At 33.9% G+C, this 16,849-nt stretch overlaps 2 protein-coding genes across 2 annotated transcripts; one reads left to right on the top strand and one right to left on the bottom strand.

Moving 5' to 3' along the window:
- Positions 1-365: 365 nt before the first annotated feature.
- LOC120142906 (gamma-interferon-responsive lysosomal thiol protein-like) lies at positions 366-7,210 on the bottom strand. The gene is made up of 7 exons (XM_039157374.1): positions 7,168-7,210; positions 5,863-5,937; positions 4,676-4,989; positions 1,114-1,179; positions 878-1,037; positions 709-800; positions 366-636 (listed from the first exon to the last, which is right to left on the bottom strand). Exons 1-7 carry the CDS (start codon positions 7,208-7,210, stop codon positions 478-480), a joined length of 909 nt encoding a protein of 302 aa, XP_039013305.1. The 3' UTR covers positions 366-477.
- Positions 7,211-12,050: 4,840 nt separating this feature from the next.
- LOC120142662 (40S ribosomal protein S4) lies at positions 12,051-15,067 on the top strand. The gene is made up of 5 exons (XM_039157190.1): positions 12,051-12,181; positions 12,626-12,703; positions 12,835-13,015; positions 14,410-14,507; positions 14,611-15,067. Exons 1-5 carry the CDS (start codon positions 12,179-12,181, stop codon positions 15,037-15,039), a joined length of 789 nt encoding a protein of 262 aa, XP_039013121.1. The 5' UTR covers positions 12,051-12,178; the 3' UTR covers positions 15,040-15,067.
- The last annotated feature ends 1,782 nt before the right edge of the window (positions 15,068-16,849 follow it).

Genomic DNA, 16,849 nt, shown 5'->3' with positions numbered 1-16,849 from the left:
CTAAGAGAGAAAATTTATAGGTGTTTACAAAACACTCACTAATCACAAGAAACTCTCTAGTATTGGGAGAAATAAATGATTTAGGATTTTGGGATTATTTGAAGCTAAATGAGCTAGGGTATTTATAGTTGAAACTTATGGACTAATCTTTGAAAATACCCTAAAGTGCAATGACTAAAGTGAATTTACCCATTCCTATTTTCAACAAACATCTACCAAACTTTGAAACTAAGTTTTAACATATATATATATATATATATATCCCACAATGGTTATGGTTCTCCAATTTATATATTTAGTTCCAATATCCACACAGACATAAAACAAAAGGATGTTGATTTTTCATTCATAGAATCAGCTGTTACAAGTCTCATATAATGATAACTAGCAGCTGGTTTTATTACAGTTTGTGGATGGTGAATGGTGAAGTAGCTGCATTGGACAAAGCAGAAGCTAAGGCCTCTTTTAAGATCTATTTCAAGTTCGTGAAAATTCACTAGCATAGCAGCCTGGACGGATATTTTTTGTGATCTCATCGGGGGGTCGAGCCGACTCCGATGATTGTGTTTTGCAAGCCTCTGGTTTAGGATCTCCTTGATAAGCATCACAGACATATTCCACAAAATTCTCAAAGTCCTGCAACATGAAATAAACATTCAAGTTACCTGTCACAAAAGTTACTTCAAAGTCGCACAGAGTGGAACTCACATCTTTGAGTGCATGATTATTCACCACCACCCATGGAACATATTCATGAGGTGGATTGAGATTCACAGTCTCGTTACGTATCGTAGCAGAAGCTATCAAACATTAATTTGCATGCAATTCAGTGTTAAAGGAAGAATGACATGATTAAACGAAGTGAAGCAAGATATACAACCAACCTTGATTCCAAGTCCAGTAGAGTAGCACTTGTTTATCATATCTGCTCTCAATCCCAGCTGATCACTGCAATTTCTCCACTTTGCTTCTTTGCTGTTAACAGATACATTTAACCTTTGTTCCTCCGTGCAGCGAACGAAATCGAAGTGCGTTTTCTGAACCACAGTAAAGCAATTAAACACTAGTCCGAGACGAATCAAAATCCAAATACTTTTGGCTAGTAGAAATTACCACATCATGCCACAAGTGGATGACACAACTATCTATAGCATTTAAGTAGCATTCATCTTCTCCATGCTACATATTGTTACAAAAGATTAAACTTCTTTAATCATGAGAATACATGAAAATGAAGAATGGAGTTCTAACTTGGCAACGGATCCTATCGCCAACAACGTCGGCATTGCCCAAGGGATCAACCTTAGATTGACAATGGTATACATATCAGTTTGGAAGACCTTAACAAGGTTATTCGAGATAAAAGAGGCACATTATGGGCTTAAAGTTTCATAGTACAGTGACAAAGTAACACGATCATGATCTAAAGAGGAAAGAGACGGAGAAATATGTTAGAAATCAAACTCATAAGGAAAGAATTGTGTAGAACCTACAACAAAGTTGAAAAGTCAAAAAAGATGACTATAAAGCAAAGGAAATATACAAGTTGCATGGATACACAAATAACCACGTGGATATGAAAGGTGAAAGAAACAAATGAAATGCTTAGTTGTGAAGGAATTTAAGGCGGTGGATTGAAGCAAATTCAAGGAGAGAAATTGAGAAACATCCATCCAGAGCATAAAATTAGACGATTTATTACTTCTATAAGTATATGTGTTGATAGCTATAGTTTATATGAATACATATGAGATGGAATATGATTGAAAGCTTAGAAAAGCTAGAGAAAATTTGAGAGAGCTTAACAAAACTTAGAATAACGAGGTTGTGTTTGTAAACTAACTGCAGCTAGTGTTGTAGTGTTGTGATATTGGGGTAACGTCGTTGTAACATATTTTGCTTCGTATCAATAATAGTTCGAGTTATAAATTACCGAGAGCACACATACGCTTCCAACAAGTGGTATCTAGAGCTTGGCTCGAGTTTAACGTGGTAGAGAAGATGGCCAACATGATTCAACCTCAAATCCCAAAATTGACAAAGACAAATTATGGTAATTGGAGCATTCAAATGAAGGCGTTACTAGGCTCCCAACATTGTCGGGATATCATCGAAGATGGTTACATCGAGCCTGAAAATGCAGTAGCAGAAGCAGTCCTGACCAATGATGAAAAAAATGTATTGAAAGAATCCCAGGAAACAAAATAAAAGAGCGTTGTTCTTTTTTTTCAAGGAGTAGACGAATCTACCTTTGCAAAAAATTTCTAATGCAAAAACCGCAAAACAACCGTGGGAGATTTTGCAAAAATCTCTACAAGGTGTCGAAAAAACAAAGAAGAATACATAGCCGCAGCAGCGTGCACTTGCCAAGAAATGAAGCATCGATTGGAGATGACAAGTGGAGAAAAGATCGAAATGGAAAATCAAGTCTGAGGGGGAGTGTTAGAAATTAAACTTGATAAGGAAAGAATAGTGTAGAACCTACAACAAAGTTGAAAAGTCAAAAAAGATGGATATAAAGCAAAGGAAATATACAAGTTGCATGGATACACAAATAACCATGTGGATATGAAAGGTGAAAGAAACAAATAAATTGCTTAGTTGTAAAGGAATTTAAGGCAGTGAATTGAAGCAAATTAAAGGAGAGAAATTGAGAAGCATCCTGAGCATAAAATTAGGCGGTTTATTATTCCTATAAATATATATGTTGATAGCTTTAGTTTATATGAATACATATGAGATGGAATATGATTGAAAGCTTAGAAAAGCTAGAGAGAATTTGAGAGAGGTTAGCAAAGCTTAGAATAGCGAGGTTGTGTTTGTAAATTAGCCGCAACTCGTGTTGTAGTGTTGTGATATTGGGGTAACATCGTTGTAACATCTTTTTGCTTCGTATCAATAATAGTTCGAGTTATAAATTACCGAGAGCCCACCTACGCTTCCAACAAAATAAACATGAAAGGAAAAGCTGCCAGAACAAAGAAGATCAAAGGTCGAAGATAACCCATGATTTTTAAGAGCTTTTTTGCACAATGATGAATCTTCAGTATTCGTGGGTCTTTATAGTTGAGAATTGGGATGATGACCTTAGTGTTCTTTCACTTTCAGTGAACCATGTAACAAGTAGGGATGACAACTCAACCTGAACCTGACGGGTTCCGACTCGATCGGGTCGGATTTTTTTAAAAAAAAATTCAGGTTCGGTCAGGTTTAGGGTGGAAAAAACCTGACCCGAAAAATATATATAATTTTACCCTATATATTTAGGGATAATTATAATAATACCCTCTATATATAATTTTGTTCAATTAAGTCATTGTTTTTATTGAATAAAAATATATTTTTTTATTATTTCGGGTCGAGTCAGGTCGGGTCGATTTCTAAGTCATATATTCAGGTCGAGTCGGGTCGGGTGAAACCTTAATTTTGTCAGGTCGGTTGAGTCACGGGTGGAGAACCCTTTCTTCTCGGATCGGGTCAGATTTTTTGGTCGGTGGCCCAAAAACCCGACCCGACCCATTGCCATCCCTAGTAACAAGAGGGGACCTAGTTGACAGAGACAACCAATATTTTATATACCTAATACATGTTTGGATCACATGCAATGAGTTACGTGTTGATGATGAGATTTACATATTTTAGACATGGGATTACCTTATTTACCATGATTCAACTCTACAAGCAATTGCTTATAATGGCTTTTTGCTTCCTGTAAAATGCATCAAATTGTTGAAACTCTTTTCTTCAACATCTGGATATGATGCTAGTTGCCTACATATTTGTTTATAGGTAAAAAAAAATTTAGAATGGTTATAGACTATACATTCTATTCTTTTGTTTTGGATGGAGAGTTGCAGCTAGTGACTAAATTGCCCTTAGTATGAAAGCCTTCTTTTTTTGTGAGGAAGAAGGGTGAACATAGAGATATTGGATTCCAATGTCCCCTCTCGGTCTACATCGAGAGGCTTTATAATAACCTTAGTGTTGGTGTCGATGTAGGTCTATGATAAGTACTTGTTGGTTGATAGAATAGACAGACTTATTTGATGATCAATTTTGATGAATCACGTGGGACTTATTAAAAAAAATCATATCAAAAGATTGTGATTTCTTGAGAGATATAACAGTTCGAATGTTGTGTGTTCAAAGATATTCATCCGAAATCTCTATTACAAAAAAGTTCACCAGAAATCTTGATGTACAGAGTAACAAAGATTAAAAAAAAATTGTGTGTGTATGTATGTAGTGTTGAGCAGGGACGGAGCCAGAACTAAATCTCAACAGAAGTCGAATCTTTTTAACAACTTTAAGTTATATATTTAATTTTACCTTTATTATTTGTTATTTCAAAAAAAATGATAACATCAAATATGCATAGTTCTATATTTATATGAAATTAAAAATTTAAAAATAAAAAATACGATTTTAAAAAGTGCAAAATACATAACTATCACATAATCACAATAAAACGCGTCGTTCCTTCAAATCTCGAAATGCATCAACGAGCGATGTTGTACTAAAGCTCCTTGCAATATCTCTTTCAATGTTGATAAGCATGCAACTCTAAAATTTCATCCTCCATTTTGTTGCGAAGTGTTGTCTTGGTGATATTCATTGTAGAAAAAACTCTTTCAGTACTTGCTGTAGAAACTGAGAGAGTCCATAGAAGTTTTACCGTTTGGAATATATATGGATAAGTGTTCACTTTCTTAGTATCCACCAACCACTGACTTAGGTCAGAGATTGTCAACAATTTTCTTAGACCTAAATTCCAAGATAACTCCACCTCATAATGACGCAATATCGTTCGTAAATCATTCTTTTCAACTTCACTGAAATCCTCCGGATAAAATTTATTCACAAGATTGTAAACATCTTCAACCTTGAAAAATTTGTCACCATCTCTTGGCTCCAAATCACAACCAAGAGTTAATAACTCTATCGACTTCTCATTAAATCTATTGTTTAACTCTTGTAGTTGAACATCAACTATAGCATAAAACATTTATACTCGATAATGATGTTCAACTGTAAAATGATCTTGTTAGCGACGAGCGCGACCTCCTATTTCTCTATAAATAGAACTCATATTTTGGATATTTATGTTGCGACTTTCACAAAATGAGGTAACATCCATAAAAATATTATTCCATCCATGATCTCTAAATTTCTGCAAAAGTATCTTTGAACTCTCAACAAGATGTAGTGAATTCAAAATATACTGAGATTTTCGTTGTAATGATTGAGAAAGTGAATCAGTGATTTCTAATATTTTTTTAATAAGATGTAAAACGAAGACAAAATCAAAGGAAGTCAAAGTCTCTAAAGTTGTCGCCGCTTCTCCACGTTCATAAGATGTACTTCCTTCATCAATGGGTTTATATAACACAACACAAGTGGCACTAAACATTTTTATCAAACTTGAAATTGATGTCAAGTAAGAATCCCATCGAGTATCACCCGCCCTCTGCAAATTACTTTTTTGATTCAAACCAGTTCCAGTTTCAAATTGTTCTTCTTCAATCAAATGATTTATCTCTTCAGAATAAACATTTTTTAGTTCATCGATGCGCTTATATGAGACAAGAACAACATTGATAATAAAGAATAACTTGTAAAAAAATGATAAACATGTATGACCTCTTTCGCTACAGTTACTAGTGGCAACTATAAGCAATGGGCAAAACAATGCACGTTGTAAGCAAAGTGACACTCATTGTTAACTAATACTTGTAACCCATTTCACTTTCCCCACATGTTACTTGAACCGTCACTCCCCCTTAACCTCCTTTCAATATAAACAACACTTGCCGGTTCCATCAACTCTTGATTAAGAATACCCTATTCGATCTTAAAAGAAACCAGGCAAGCTGGAAGATGTTGTGCCTGAAGCAGTAAATCCCAGGGTAGACGATGAAGAAAGACAAAACCCAGTAGCTGAAGAACAACAAGGGGAAGAGAAAACTAATGGCGTTGATGGGGGAAGACCGAACTAAACAAATTGAGAAAGAGACGATGAGTGCAAGTGCAGAGAGGAAAAATCAAGACAAGGGCGGTGGACTTTTGATCATATAGTTTCAAATCTGGTCAGTCCAAGTATCGGAAGCAACAGTGCCCAAGTAAAAGTTTAAGCTTTTCATGACACAGCTACAAGTGAAAACGAATCAGGAGGCGGCGGCAGCGAGGGGTTTATCAGTAAGAAACAATTAACATTGCTAAAAGGATTCAAATCCCTGATCTTATTTAAATGATTCCAACTCATCAAATTTCTAATTTTAATATCGGAGGAGCTCTACATTCTAGTGATGGTTCTTGGCTTCCAATTTTCACCATTTCGTTGGTATCACCGCCCTCTTACAAGCTGAAATTTGGGGTATATTCCATGCAACTACTAACATCATGCTGCTATTAGTAAGGGATGTGTTAGGCCCTCCATATACAAAATTTATTACGGGTTAGCCAAGTTTAAGACTCTTTCGAGGGATGTAAACGAGTGGAGTCCAGTTCGAATATTATTAAGTTAGACTATATTTGAAAACTTAAAAATAGAGTTCGACTCGACTTAAAAATTCACAAGTCTACAATTTTCAAGCTCCACCCGAACTCGAAATTATCAATTAAAACTTGTATAAGCTCAAAAAAGCTCTAAATAAAAAAAATTCTTAAACTTAACTCAATTAAAACTCAAACTTGAACCTTAAATACATGAAAATTTTATAATGTATTTTTTAAATATCAATAAATAAATGTTAATATTATTAATAATTTATTTTGTAAAAAACAAAATCTTAATATATTATATTTTCGAGTTGTTTGCGAGTTTTTCAAGTCGAGTATCAAGTAGCTCGTTTCAGCTCATTAAGAGCTCGAGCTCGAGTATTTATTAAGCTTTGGTTGAGTCGATCTCGAATAGCTCACGATCTGTCTCGTTTCATTTATGGTCCTACCTCTTTCTATTAAAAAAAGGGTAAACTACGCCAATAGTCACTAATGTTTGGGTAAGTATTTGTTTTCTCAATTGATGTTTGAAAAGTCACAAATCGATCACTAATGTTATCGCTTGTTACAAAAGTCACTATTTTTTAATCGTCGTTAACAAATAGTTACTACAGTAACGGAATGATAACGTGACATGTTAAACCAACTAACTCAGCATGTTTGACCAACCGTTTGACTCTTCTTTCTTCTTCTTTTTCCTCCCATTAACCATTGTCCGTAAAATCAAGCCCAAGCAGGGACGTGGCTGAGCCGGCGTGAACTGCGCGACGATGCAGGGCCCCCACAAAAATAGGGCCCCCAAAATACTGCTATAAAGAAACATACATTTGGCCTTTGGGAACACGAAAACATAACCTTTTTAATATATTTGGTGTAATACAGTTGTATTAATACTTTGCTATTGTTACTAATGCTTTGCATGTGATTTCAACGGCCCAGTTACTAATGCTTTGCTATTGTTCCAGCTTTTCAACAGTTCTGCATGTGATTTCCAGTTTTTCAACTGCTTTGCATGTGATTTCCAGCTTTTTCAATTATAATATTACTTAAAAAAGGCAAAAATGCATGTTTCCTTCTTATTATTCCACACACTTCGATTCTTCTTTCTTAATTCCTGCATATTTTCCCAAATTCAATCTCTTTAATAATTTCAATTTTGAGAAATTGAATATTCCATTTCCAGGAGAAATTAAAGAGATGGGTATTACTTATTTTCAATTTAATGGTTCAACCTTTTTTTCTTAGTTTAAATTAGTTCTTATTATTGTATTTAAATTGCAGATTTGATGATGTCAATTTGAGGAGAGTTGCCGAGTTGGAGTAGATGACATGCCAAATTGGAAGTTGAACTCAGAACTCTGGTGCTATCTTATCTCACTCTGATTTGTTTTTGATTTGTGTTAATTTTGTTCAATATGATTCGAAAATATCAATCTGGATATAAAAAGTGTCAAAAAACTAAAATAGTAGAACAATTAATTTAGTCTCAAAAAGGTGCTTTGGATAAGTTTTTTAAAAAAGGATACCCAAATAGAGGAAAATAATGTTAATTCTCACTCTCAGGAATTAAATGGAACTAATGTCGATGGCGAGAATGTTGAAGAAGAGGAAATTGTGGATGGTGTTGTTAATAAGAAGAATGCCAATATTCCCATAATTCTGAACAAAATGTGGACCATAATTCTGATCATACTAACCGCAATGCTAAACAAAATGAATCTGTTTATGTTGACATATATGATCCAAGAAAATGGGATTCTCTTGAGTCTAAATTGATTGACATTTTGGCTGTAAATGGCCCTAAAAGAGACTTGAGCATTGTGAAAGGCCCCAAAGACAAATTTTCTCATAGATTTTCTTCAACCTTTTATACAAGATATTTGTCGAATGGCGAAACTTGTGATAGGGAATGGCTTGTTTATTCGAAAGAACTCGACAAAGTGTTTTGTTTTTGTTGTAAGATTTTTAAAAAAGGTCTTGGTCCTAGGATAGGTAATTTAATAAACGAAGGATATAATAATTGGATGCATCTTAGTACCAGAGTTACAGAACATGAAACAAGTATTGACCATGTACTAAACATGGCAACTTGGTGTGAACTTAGGCATAGGCTGCAACAAAATGAAACAATTGATAAAGTTGCTCAAGAACAATTCAAGAAAGAAAAAGAGTATTTAAAAAATGTAATTATTAGAATTATTGTTATTGTGAAGTATCTTGCTAAAAATAACCTAGCATTTCGGGGGGGGATGGAAAATTATATCAAAAGAGCAATGGGAATTTTTTGGGTTTGATAGAAATGTTGGTTGAGTTGATCCTGTAGTGATCGAACATGTTCAACGTATTACTAGTGGTAAGATTCATTACCATTATCTAAGTAATGACATTCAAAACGAGTTGACACTTTTGCTTTCCTCCAAGATTAGATCTATTATTATCAATAGAATAAAAGAAGCTAGATATTTTTTTGTGATGTTAGATTGCACACCATATGCTAGTCACCAGGAACAAATGACTCTAATTATAAGGTGTGTTGATGGTTCTTCTAATACTTTTAAAATTGAAGAATTTTTTATCGAGTTCTTACAAGTTAATGATACAACTGGCCAAGGACTTTTTAAAGTGTTAGAAGATGTGCTTAAATCCCATGATCTTGATATATATAATATTAAAGGTCAAGGATATGATAATGGGTCTAATATGAAAGGTAAACATCAATGTGTGCAAAAAAGACTATTAGATTTGAATCCTAGAGCTTTTTATACTCCATATGATTGTCATAGTCTTAATTTGGTTTTGTGTGACATTGCAAACACTTCAAATAAAGCAAGGGACTTTTTTGGATTAGTTCAACGCATATATACTATATTTGCTCGTTCAACAAAGAGGTGGGATATTTTAAAACATTATGTGAAAGAGTATACTCCCAAATCACTGTCAGCCACACGTTGGGAAAGTCGAATTGATAGTATCACAGCAATAAGATTTCAAATTATTGAATTAAGGGAAGCCTTACTTGAAGTAGCTACTGTTGATATTGATTCTAAAACTCAGAGTGAAGCAAAATCTTTAGCAACTAATGAGCTTGGTAGTTTTGAGTTTTTACTATCTACAATCATTTGGTATGATATTTTATCTGTTGTGAACAAGGTTAGCAAATATCTACAGTCAAAAAATATGGTGATTGATATTGCTATGTGTGAGATAAAAGGATTGATTTCTTTTTTCAGAAATTATAGAGATGTTGGACTTTCAAATGCCATGGACCGTGCAAAAAAAATAGCCATTGAAAATTGGAGTCAACCCTATCTTTCCTCAAAGGCATATAATACGTAAAAAAGACAAATTGATGAGGTTGATAGTGAGGAGACATCATTATCTCCAGAGGAATAATTTAGAATTCAATATTTTATCTACATTGTTGATCAAGCTATTTCATCATTGGAAAAAAGGTTTGAACAATATGAATTATATGAGTGTTTTTGGATTTTTGTTTACTTCTGAAAATTTGCAATCAATGGATGACATTAAACTCCAATCATGTTGTAGTCACTTTGAAAATGCACTTAGGAGAGGTGAGTTTTCTGATTGTCATGGAAATGATCTTTTTACTGAGTTAAAATTGCTTAGAGAGATGTTACCTAAGGAAAAGATGGGAGCAATGAATATATTAAGGTTCTTGAAACGCTTCAATTACTTTCCAAATGTCACAATTGCATACAGAATTTTATTGACTATACCTGTTATTGTTGCTTCTGCAGAGAGGAGTTTTTCAAAGCTAAAGTTGCTCAAGTCATACTTAAGGACAAACATGACACAAGAAAGACTAAATGGACTTGCTTTAATATCTATTGAGAGTGATATTTTGGAAGACGTTGATATTGAAACTTTTATAGATGATTTTGTTTCAAAGAATGTAATACGAGTATCACGTTTTAAGTGAATTTGTAAGTTGTATTTTTTTTATGGATGTGATGTAATTGATGATTTGAAATTACTATCTTAAGTTAATGAAATTAGTCATTTATTATTTTAGAAAAATAATTTCTAGATCTAAGGGCCCCTTTACAAGAATTTGCTCAGGGCCTCCAACAACCTAGCCACGGCCTTGGTTGCAAGGTACAATTCCCCTGTTTATAATTTTCTCGGGTTCTGTTTGGTAGTCGAGAAAATGAAGATTATAATTTGAACCAGTTTTTTGTTTAATTACGTATGAATGCAGATTGTTGGAACATCAAAGAGTATACAACATCAGTTGCACATGGGCATGACATTAGACTCTGAGGATTCATACAACATCAGTTACACATGGGCATGACATTATACTATTAGTCCTAGTTCAGTTAGTATTACACGTTTAAAAAAAATCCGACATTGACACACTATATATAATATTGTGTACATTATATGATATATGTATAGGAGCAGCAAAACATAGAAGTGAAAAATGATAATAATAATAATAATAAGCTACTTGGAATGCTTAGATTTTAAAGATAAATTTGGGTTTATACTTTTGGTTAGGGAAAGACTAGGAGCAGTTGAAACATGAAAAAAAAATAAGAAGACACCAGGTGGCTGTCATGGTTTTGTCTTTACTTTTGATGTTATCTTTTTGTCACTGTGTTTTTTCTTGCATAGTTTTGTCTGAAATGGTCGTGGGTGGTTAATGGGAGGAGGACGAAGAAGATGAAAAAGAAGAAAAAGAGTCAAATGGTCGGTCAAACATACCGAGTAAGTTGATTTAACGTGCCACGTCAGTATTCCGTTACTGCAGTAACGATTGTTAACGGCTGTTAACATTGAGTGACCATTTTGTAACAAACGATAACATTAATGATCGATTTGTGACATTTCAAACATCAGTGGTGAAAACAAACACTTATCCAAATATTAGTGACCATTGACGTAGTTAAAAAATTCAATATTATATATAAAAAAACATATAATGAAATATATTAATATATTAATAATTTAATATTAACACATTACATTATATTTATACATATATAAATAAATACCTTAAATATATATTTATGAAACTGATTAAGTGACGTTAATGATTTAAGAGTCATTGCTCTTCTTAGAGATCATGGGTTCAAGTTGTTATGTATGAAGAGTGTAGTACCTTACAATCACTCTAATCTATTAAACAAAAGATTTATTTGAAAAATATATAAACTTCACGTGACAAAACCATAATCTAACAGTATTAATATCTCATAAATAACTGTTAAGATTTAATAATCATATTAAAGAAAAATAATCAAACTTACTCAAATGATTAATTGATTTAATTTATTAGTTTATAGATTTAATTGAGTGTAAAATATTCAGAGAATTAACTGATATTTTTCATAAGTTTGAAGGCTTCATGTATTCTTGAATCCTTATTTATTTATTTTTCAAAATTTTAATAAATCATCTTATAAATCCAAACTATTTAAAAATTAATTTTACTTTAAAATTAAATACTAGCAATAATAATTCAATGAAATATAAATAAATATTATAATCTTATATCATAATCAAATTAATCAAACAAAATAATCCCAATTCATATTTGGATCGATAACCCTATAATGCCCTCACCCTATTAATATATCCAGTTCTTAGGGTTTCTTGTCTTTAACCTCTACCAAGACACAGACTTTGAGCAAAGCGGCCTCATTTCTCCAAGATGGTCAGTTTCTTCTGGTTTTCCAACTTTGATTCACTTAGCATTTCTTGATTTCTTTTTTATTCTTTGATAAGTTATTTGAATTTCATTTTTTTTCTGTTTTGATTGTTTAATCACTGTTGTTTTACGTATTGAGCTAGCTTTATTAACAAATGAAAAGTGGTCTACCTTCATTGATTTGGGACATTTATGATTTCTGGGTTTCCTGTGCGTCCCACTGTTCATTTATAGTATCGGGCATTTGGCTGTATGTGTTTTGGGTGGTGCCATTGATCTGAATAGTTGGGATCTAGCTAATTCTTAGCTTGATTAGCGTTTGATATATAATGGAGCCTTAGATTTTCACGCTCTACCTTCATTGTTCTCTGTTTGACACGGCTAGACAATTTGATATCTTGTACATTACAATTTCATTTACAATATTTTTTTCTTGGTTGTATATTGCAGGCTAGAGGGTTGAAGAAACATTTGAAGAGGCTCAATGCCCCTAGGCATTGGATGCTTGACAAGCTTGGCGGTGCTTTTGTATGTTATCTTCTTTATCCCTTCAATTCCATACGACTTTGCTATTTTACTTTAGTCCTTTCAGTTCTCTTTTTTTGCACAATTAACCTTCTTGATTCATGTATTAAGGTTCTATTTTTTCATCTTTGTAGGCCCCCAAGCCATCGTCTGGTCCCCACAAGTCTAGGGAATGCTTGCCGTTGATCCTTATTCTGCGAAACCGATTGAAGTATGCTCTCACCTATAGAGAAGTCATTGCTATTCTCATGCAGAGGCATGTTATGGTCGATGGAAAGGTTAGGACTGATAAGACCTATCCTGCTGGTTTCATGGGTATGTTTACTTTCTCTTTGCTTCTTGGGCTTAGTTTGTCGTATGCTTGTAAACAAACCGAACTTACACGAACGGAGGTATGTTCATGTTCGTTCATTTAATAAATAAACGAACATAAACAAACAAATTTTTTTTTGTTCATGTTTGTTTATTAAGGAATATAACTTGTTCATGTTCGTTCATTTAATAAATAAACGAACACGAACATAAACGTTGGAGACCCTACCTAGGGGTGTAAACGAGCCGAGTCGAGCTCGAGTATTGTTGAGCTCGACTCGAACTCGAAAACTTTCAAAGTCAACTCGACTCGAAAAATCGCGAGCTTAAAATTATTAAGCTCGACTCGAACTCGAAATATAATATTAAAACTCGACTCGAACTCGAAAAGGCTCGAACTCAAAAAAAATTTAAGAGCTCGATTAAAACGCGTTAAAGAACTTCTCAACCTATGGAATAAGGCCTCACCATTATTGGGTTCTTGAGTTCAAAGTAAGCTGACTTGAGTTGTTGGTTGATCACTATTTACTTGTAAATTCGAATACTCCATTATATATGAAAGAAAAGAAGATTATTTGAGTAGAAGAAATGATGCTTAATACTTAAAATCCCTTCCGGAATCCATCACCTTTGGACTTGGTTTCGAAAGCAACCGGTTTCTGGGACTCCTCTTTGCTCATCGGATAACCAGCTGATGGCGCAGTCACATAGGGTTCCGGCGCAGTGGATGTTGACGGTGCTGGGTATGCAGCTTATGGATCGTTCAAAAAGAACTAAACCATGTTAAATATTGTTGGGTTTTCCAAATAAAATTAGGTTAATTAAGGAGTTGGTCATCAGAATATCATATTAGTTAATATTTTTAAGATACTTACAAATTGGTCACCAAAATTGATTTAAGAATATTGGGTTAAACATAAATGAATGAACATAAACAAACATAACCGAACGAACACGAATGTAAATGAACGAACGAGACCTATGTTCATATTCGTTCATTTAATAAATAAACGCACATAAACGAACTTCCCGCCGCACGGTTCATGAACGTTTAGTTCATTTTAAGGTTTAGTTCATTTTAAGGCCTAGTTTGTCGGTTTTGATCATTTTGTGTTCTCATTATACAAAGTATTTAGTTGAATGAAATACTTCGGTTTGGTTACCCTGTTTTCACATGACATCGGAATCATATGATCAAATCCTTGTGAGCGCTAGTCTGAATGATTGACGGTTCTGTTTTAGTTTTATGGAATACATTCTTAGATCTTGTAATTAAGCACTGTTTTGTTCCTAATTAGCTTTGAAAGCTACATTTTTCATGATATGTCTCCTTCTCTGCTTTTCTAAAATTACTCTCTTCTGATATTACCCAACTATGCTTTACTATCTTCTGCCAGATGTTGTGTCCATTCCTAAAACAAACGAGGACTTCCGTCTGCTTTATGACACCAAAGGACGTTTCCGTCTCCATGCTATCACTGGTGATGAAACCAAGGTTTGAATACTCGTATACTGTTTGATCTGCTAGTTATCACATTTGTACATAAGTACTCAAGTTTTCCAGCTTCACCCTTGTAATAACAGTTTGCATTCTGCAGTTCAAGCTCTGCAAAGTTCGGTCCGTCCAGTTTGGCCAGAAAGGTATCCCATACCTAAATACATATGATGGGCGTACTATCCGTTACCCTGATCCCTTGATCAAGGCTAACGACACCATCAAGCTAGATCTTGAAAGCAACAAAATTGTTGATTTCATCAAGTTTGATGTTGGGAATGTTGTCATGGTCACTGGAGGGAGGAACAGAGGGCGAGTTGGAGTAATTAAGAACAGGGAGAAACACAAGGGTAGCTTTGAGACGATCCATGTTCAAGATGCTGCTGGGCATGAGTTTGCAACTCGTCTCGGTAACGTCTTTACCATCGGAAAAGGAACAAAGCCATGGGTGTCCCTACCTAAGGGCAAGGGTATCAAGTTATCGATCATTGAGGAAGCCAGGAAGAGGCTTGCAGCCCAAAATGCTGCTTAAAATTTCTGCATAAGATATCCAGACTGCAGTATTTATTCTAAAGATGCTAGAGTTGTTTTACTTCCTGCGATTTAAGTCTCTCTGTTTGGTGTTGTTACTGACATACCGGGCCTCAAGTTACTGAACACTTGGATTTTTTCTTGAATATGAATTCTTTTAGTTGGCCATTCGATATCTTCTTCAGGCTGTTGATTCATTGATGAGTCAATTTGAGAAGATTTATTTGAGTTCCTTGGGAAATGCAAATGTTCATTCAACACTAGGCTTATGCACTCAAGTGAGTCTACTAGTTAGTAGTTTCTGCTAATATTTATTAGCAAGAACAGATCAAAGTAAAATGAAAATGGGATGATGATACAAGTAGCGATGAGTATTTTACCTGAACGAGTTTTGACCCGACTTTACAGGGTTGTTTTTTTACTAACTGTAGAGATAAATTACAATAGGTGTACTTTAACCTATTACAATAGGAGATTTATATGGTCCATTAAGCCTTGTTAACAAATTAACCAAAGTGTAACTACCTAATAACAAAATAATAAATATTAACAAGCTCTATTAACAATCTAACAGGTGAAGAGGTATTATATTTGGGTAGGTCAAAAATAAATCCGACCCATGATCATCCTAGATACTCAAAAGGAGCATACATGTGAAAAAAAAGTCGATAGGTTGTAATGGATAGCAGTTAAGAGACTGGTGTACCTGAATGCTTGCAAAGCACGTGCTTCATTCTTCTTTCTTAGGATAACGCCAAGCAGAATAAAAAATTAAAGTGACGCCAAATGCCAAGAGTATCCAATGACACCATGCTGCTTCTAACTAGTCTTCTTCAATTACCTTAAACTAATGCTCAAGTAAAACTCATGACTTCATTTTAGTTTTGTTCAATTAATTATAATGCATTATGTGATAAACCCCATTTCAAAATGCTGGAAGAAAATCCAACGAACCGTCTGAGCATGGCCCCAACGCCCCCTTACCTTCCATGTATTTTAATTCAGAATCTTCGGTCATGAGCATACATGGTAAATGCAAAATCCAAAACACCTTTGCCTACTCACTCTTGGTTTCTTTTCATTAGCAACACAATTTTTTCACTTGTTTTTTTACCCCAATTATTAGGACCAAAGCACATCTCTATTATTTGTGATTTTCAATTGATAAAATTAAGGGTGTAAATGGATAGTGAGTTCGATGAACCGTTCGTATAACGTTTATTTATGTATGTTTTTAAGTTGAATAAATGAGTATGAACATAAATTTTATGTTCATTTAACTAACAAATGAACATGAATATAGGTGTATTCGGTTTGTTTATGTTCACAAACAAGTTTGTTTGTTGGCTCGTTGATAAGCTTGGCTTGTTTATCGACTCCTTTATAAGACCATTTGCTTTGTTCTCATTTTCTTTTTATGTTTTTATATCTTAAATATTAGTGAAAGTGTGGACTAAATTGAACATAAGATGAATTTTAGAGTTCAAACTGTGAAGTCTGAGGAACTTAAGGACTAGTGGCATAATTTCACCATTTTTCTTTGACTCGCGAATAAAAGGATAAAAAGAGTGTTAGTTGGCGAACATAAACGTAATTTTTTTTATCAAATTAAGGTGATTAGAAAGTAGTATATGTTCTAAATACTCTCAACCATTTGACAATGAATACTCAATCACCCCACTGTAATCGTTGGTGCTCGAACCCGTGACCTCTAGAAACAACAACGATTCCTTTAAACATTAAATGAACATATTCGCAAACGAACACAATCACCTTTAAAAATAAATAAATGAAAACGATACTGAAAATTT

This window comes from Hibiscus syriacus, unplaced genomic scaffold, assembly GCF_006381635.1.
Source record: "Hibiscus syriacus cultivar Baekdansim isolate YM2019G1 unplaced genomic scaffold, ASM638163v2 tig00110831_pilon, whole genome shotgun sequence".
Lineage (NCBI taxonomy): Eukaryota > Viridiplantae > Streptophyta > Magnoliopsida > Malvales > Malvaceae > Hibiscus > Hibiscus syriacus.
The sequence above is the reverse complement of the archived record's forward strand: the minus strand, read 5'-3'. Positions and strand labels throughout refer to the sequence as shown.

Excerpts from the sequence above, each read along its gene's own strand:
- LOC120142906 (XM_039157374.1), bottom strand. The coding sequence starts at position 7,210 with ATGGTTAATGGGAGGAAAAAGAAGAAGAAAGAAGAGTCAAACG. Across the intron at positions 5,938-7,167 it reads GAAGAAAGAAGAGTCAAACG|CTACTGGGTTTTGTCTTTCT; the intron begins GTTGGTCAAACA and ends GTTGTTCTTCAG. Across the intron at positions 4,990-5,862 it reads AACATCTTCCAGCTTGCCTG|TTGATGTTCAACTACAAGAG; the intron begins GTTTCTTTTAAG and ends TTTATGCTATAG.
- LOC120142662 (XM_039157190.1), top strand. Across the intron at positions 12,704-12,834 it reads ACAAGCTTGGCGGTGCTTTT|GCCCCCAAGCCATCGTCTGG; the intron begins GTATGTTATCTT and ends TCATCTTTGTAG. Across the intron at positions 14,508-14,610 it reads TCACTGGTGATGAAACCAAG|TTCAAGCTCTGCAAAGTTCG; the intron begins GTTTGAATACTC and ends TGCATTCTGCAG.